The sequence below is a fragment of the Priapulus caudatus genome, unplaced genomic scaffold (genome assembly GCF_000485595.1).
Source record: "Priapulus caudatus unplaced genomic scaffold, Priapulus_caudatus-5.0.1 Scaffold2160, whole genome shotgun sequence".
Taxonomy (NCBI): Eukaryota; Metazoa; Priapulida; class Priapulimorpha; order Priapulimorphida; family Priapulidae; genus Priapulus; species Priapulus caudatus.
The window spans coordinates 9,349-14,783 of NW_014579221.1; the positions used below are offsets into that span (position 1 = coordinate 9,349).

At 49.3% G+C, this 5,435-nt stretch overlaps 1 protein-coding gene across 1 annotated transcript in view; it reads left to right on the forward strand.

The window, feature by feature from the left end:
- The first annotated feature begins 373 nt into the window (after positions 1-373).
- Positions 374-5,435, forward strand: part of LOC106818312 (cuticlin-1-like) — a 16,789-nt gene continuing 11,727 nt past the window's right edge. Inside the window, exons 1-6 of the mRNA XM_014823029.1 lie at positions 374-408; positions 1,637-1,825; positions 2,370-2,512; positions 3,071-3,222; positions 3,494-3,575; positions 4,223-4,376. Of these exons, the coding sequence (XP_014678515.1) occupies positions 1,709-1,825; positions 2,370-2,512; positions 3,071-3,222; positions 3,494-3,575; positions 4,223-4,376 (648 nt within the window). The 5' untranslated portion in view covers positions 374-408; positions 1,637-1,708. The remainder of the gene's footprint in view (positions 409-1,636; positions 1,826-2,369; positions 2,513-3,070; positions 3,223-3,493; positions 3,576-4,222; positions 4,377-5,435) is intronic.

The following is a 5,435-nucleotide window of genomic DNA, read 5'->3' on the forward strand; positions in this document are numbered from 1 at the left end:
CTTGTGATGAGGAGATCTCTCTCCCTCTCGCCAAGGCACTTCCTGTTTCTTTTCTCGCTTTTTTTCTTTCCTTCCCTTCTTCTCGCTCGTACCTCTCTCTTTCTGCTCTCTCTCTGCTCTCTCTCTCTCTCTCTCTTCTCCTGTATACCATACCTTCCATGCCATGTTTCTCTTCTCAATCCTCCTTGTTTCCACTCTGCTTAGTCATCACATATCATTAGAAAAACTAATGGCACACGCCTCAAAAAGATAAATGATACTTTCAATCAGTATCGACGTGGTTTCTTGCACCGCGGTTTATCGATATTGATGATGATTATGATATTTTCACACGACATGCTTTGTCGAATAGTGATGTGTTCTGACTTCGACGGGGAGAGGTACTGCCATCTATGCCCATCGTACGATAGAGGTAAGATCACACACACACACACAGCACAACACACCACACAACCACAACAACCACACACACACAACACACAACACACACACACACACACACCACGCACGAGACGCACGCCCACGCCACACACACACACACAGACACACAACACACACACGCACACACACGCACACACACACACGCACAACACGCCTACACGAGCACAACACACGAATGCACACACACAGCACCAACACACACACACACACACGACACGACACACACACACACACACACACACACACACACACACACACACACACACACACACATACACACACGCACGCACGCACGCACGCACGCACGCACATGCGTGCTATACTTATACTAATATAGCTCGATGGCTCTACCTATGTGGCATTTCGTTGCTCCGCTACGGGTCTGTGTCGAAACCCAGATCAGCACAGATAGAACCAGTAAGTCCGTTGCTACTTTCGTCCCTCATTGTTTTACTCCAAATGACCCCCCCTGTGCAGGTGCTCGCTGGATTATTATAGGTGACCTACATCGCCACTTAAGAGTTAAATGCGTGCGCGGGCGGCTCAGACGACTGCCTTGTTATGACGCGGGGTTAGAACAACGAATGAATCATTCAGCGACTGCACACCGACGACCCCACCTTCTAACTTATAACCCGCAAATAGCATTACGTCTGTGTCTCTGTAGTCTCGTTACGTCACGCCGCAGACGATGTAGTTTATTGACTCGCTCGCCTTGCTTTAATTGTTCTTTAATAGCTATCTTAATCTCTATTTAAGCGCTGCTCTGTAATAATATTTAATAGAGAGCACTTCGATATAATGATTGCAGGCTATTAACTACTTTCCTCCAAGTGTTAATAATTAAAGGGGTAGAATTTTAGTAGTCTTGTGATGTCACGTGGTTCATTAAATCCAATTAGGCAGATAAGGAGTGTTTCATTGTTATTGTTCACCGTGTGGTTACTATACTGCGTACACCACGTGATCAATAATGAACGTACGTGGGCTAATAATGCGCATCACGTGGCTGATGTTGAGCGTGACAACGGTCATTACTGCCGCATCACGTGGTCATTACTACCGCATCACGTGGTCATTACTGCCGCATCACGTGGTCATTACTGCCGCATCACGTGGTGCAATAGTGCGCATCACGTAGATGGCTATAGTAATGGACACCCATCCCACCCCACGCGTGTGATTCGATGTTGCAGAGCTGCCGGATGTGACCTGTGAGGAGGACTCCATCTGGGTGACGTTCACGTTCACGCGGAGCTTTGTCGGCATGCTCTACCCGAAGGGTCTGTCGAAGAACGAGCGCTGCGTGACGCAGGGTAATGGAAGTACCCTGCTCACCGTGCGCGTGCCCTACGAAGACTGCGACACCTTGCGAGAGGACACGGTACGATGTCGCTAGAGTAGAGTTCTGGGCCGAGAGCTGTGATGCTTAGCGTTTACTGGATAGTAAAGGCACCGGCTGGGTAACCAGGAGTTATAATGAAGCAAGAATAGATGTGTGGGCCGAGAGAGGGCCGCTGCAATATTTAACGTCTACTGGTTAGTAGGCACCAGCAGAGTTAACCAGCGGTTATCGTGAGTGGGAGCTCTTAGAGGCCGAGGCCTCCTGGCAAGTAAATGGTGACTTAGGACAAGCTAAGATGTGGGGTCAACTGCAGAACTATTTTTATGCTTAGCATGCATGCGAAAGCAATGGTCTATCTCCGTTATATCGACTCTCGAGTAATATATTCAAAGTTTAACATACTTTCGGCTACGTGACAGTAAGAAATGACCGTATCGCTATATCTATAATTTAAATTATTAGAAATTATCTCGTTAATTCGATATATTGACTACATAGATCGTATGCGCTATGTGTTGGAGTACAGCAATAAATCACATATATTCAATATCTTGACTACATAGATCGTATGCTCTGTGTGCAGGATGACGGTAACAGGTCGTTTACGAGCACGGTGGTAGTACAGAGTCACCCGCTGCTGGTGACAGGGGATGACACCGCCTACCAGATCGGCTGCTACCTGCCACTGACCGCGTGGAAGGATGTTAATACAAGGTTCCGGGTCAGGTGAGGAGGCTCGAATGTTCTCAATGTACATCCCGTTTACTCACTCACTCACGCACACACGCGCGTGCGCGCGCACACACACACACGCACGCACACACACACACACACACACACACACACACACACATTATCTCTCTCTCTCTCTCTCTTTCTCTCTTTCTCTCTCTCTCTCTCTTACTCTCTCTCTCTCTCTCTCTCTCTCTCTCTCTCTCTCTCTCTCTCTCTCTCTCTCTCTCTCTCTCTCTCTCTCTCTCTCTCTCTCTCTCTCTCTCTCTCTCTCTCTCTCTCTCTCTCTCTCTCTCTCTCTCTCTAACTCTGTTCGTCTCTCTCTCTCTCTCTCTCTCTCTCTCTCTAACTCTGTTCGACTCTCTCTCTATCTCTCTCTCTCTCTCCGTCTTTTTCGAACCATTTCTAAGCTTGCTTTACAGTGGTTGTGTTACGTAACCTACTCCACCCACCCGCGCACCCTATCACCGCCAATCACTGCACCGTTGCCATGGAAACACGCCCCTCCCCCCGCCGCGCGCACCGCTAACATCCGCTCCCTGTTGTCGGCAGCACGGTGACGGAACCGCCGGAGCCTCTGTGGGCGACGCCCGCCATGCCAGCATGCTGGTTGCTCATCAGCGCCACCCTTGGTGGAGCGGCCGTCAGGGGCGCTGTCGGCGTCGGTGATCCTCTCTTCTTCAGCGTCGAGATGGACAAGAGTGGTGAGAGTGGTTATTACGTCACGTCCGGGTCGCGAGGTCAGACCGAGACCTAACAGTTAGAAGAAAGCGAGAAAAAAGTTTAAAGAGTCAGGTTATATACCGTTAGCGATGTAGTTACAGCGCGTGTCCGACAGAGGGCGCCGTCAGACCAGGATAGGCGTTATTCGAACTTTTCGAAATGAAATATTGATGAACGGCAATCGATCGTATATAAATCGTAAAGACTTGGTTTAGATTTATTTGCGATATAACGTAACATTCCTGTTCGCAGCTACGTACGGCTTTACGGTGCACAACTGTAGCGTACGCGATGACGTCATGGGGATGTCGCAGACGCTCATCGACGAAAACGGGTGAGCCGCGTACACGGTGACGTCGATAAAGAAACGTGGTGACGTAATCACGCTCGGGCAGCTCTCGCGTCACCTTCTCCCCCCTCTCTTCTTTCTCGCTCCCTCTCACACTCTCTCTCACCCACTAACTTTTCCTCACACTCTTTAAATCTTCCTCTCTTACAGTCTTGCACTCTTAATACATTTTTTTTTTCTCTCCTCTCGGCGAACATTTAATTCCACTGTTTAAGTCACTCTTTTAAAGAATTACCGATATCCTTGACTATTCGTCACGAATGATGAGGTAGACTCACTCCACTCGCTATTGCCAGCCGATAGCACTTGCGAGTTTACTGAAAATATGGAATTCGGAATACGACATGTGTAAAGCGGAGGCATGGACCGTCTCTACGGGACGTATACCCCCGTACGGGGGTTAGGGGATTGAACCATAGCGGTTTGACGAGCTTATCATTCGATGCCATTGATTGTAGTTATAACCTTGAAGTCGGCGATGAACTTGGGAGCGTTAAAATGCAGTGTGCATGTGCGTGCACGCATCTGCCACGTCGTGCACGCACGTCCGGCACGCACGCACGCCACGCACGCACGCATGTCTGGCACGCATTGGGCGTCTTCTCACGCATGCGTACTCGCTTCGCTGTCAGGTGCGCCGTCGACGAGCGACTGTTCGGACAGTTTACCTATGATCAGGAAGCTCAGCGCGTCTACACGGAGTTCCACGCATTCCGATTTCCGAATAGAGCTCAGGTGTTATTCCGCTGTGACGTCAGGCTGTGCCTCAAGCCGCGGTGTGTCATAGTAAGTATGTGTGTGTGTGTGTGTGTGTGTGTGTGTGTGTGTGTGTGTGTGTGTGTGTGTGTGTGTATATATTATGTGTGTGTGTGTGTGTGGTGTCGTGTGTGTGTGGTTGTGTGTGTGTGTGTGTGTGTGTGTGTGTTGGTGTGTGTGCCGCGGCGCGTCTGTGTGTGTGTGTGTGTGTGTATGTGTGTGTGTTGTATGTGTGTGTGTATGTGTTGTGTGTGTGTGTGTGTGTGTGTGTGTGTGTGTGTGTGTGTGTTGCGTGGTGTGTGTGTGTGTGTATAGTATATATGGTGTTGTGTTGTGTGTGTGTGTGTGTGGTGTGTGTGTGGTGGTGTGTGTGTGTGTTAGTGTGTGTGCGGCGCAAGGCTCTGTGTGTGGTTGTGTATGTGTGTGTGTGGTGCTGTGATGTGTGTGTGTTGTGTGTGTTGTGTGTGTGTGTGTGTGTGTGTGTGTGTTGTGTGTGTGTGTGGTGCTGTGGTATAAATGGTGTGTGGATTGTGTGTGGTGGTGTGGTGTGTGTGTGTGTGTGTGTGGTGTTGTGAGAGCAGAGACGAGAGAGAGAGCGCGCGTGTGTGCCGCTTCTTGCTTAATTCTTCTTCTTTCTTACTTCCTTCTTCGTCGTCGTCTCTTTTTCTTCTGTATTTTTCTTCTTCTTCTTCTTTTCTTCTTCTTCTTCTTCTTCTTCGTCTTCTCTCTCCTCTCTTCCTTCTTCTCCTCTCACCACAAGTCTCGTCCCTCGCATCCCCCTTTTTTTCAATCTTTACTTATTAATATCTGCTCCTCCTCCATCTCCTCCATCTCCTCCATCTCCTCCATCTCCTCCATCTCCTCCATCTCTCTCATCTCCAGCTCGTCGTAACCTGGCCTGCACTTACTGTGTCAAAATCCGGAGCGCTGGCACACGGCCCATGCATCTGCTGCTAGGGCCCCCAACCCTACCCACCAACTACCATCTATTACTATTGTCTAAACCCCTCCGATGAATGAACGCCGACTGAGCTCATCAACGCACAACGCGCTGGGACCTGCTCTTTCTCTTCTTTCTTTCTTCTCTCT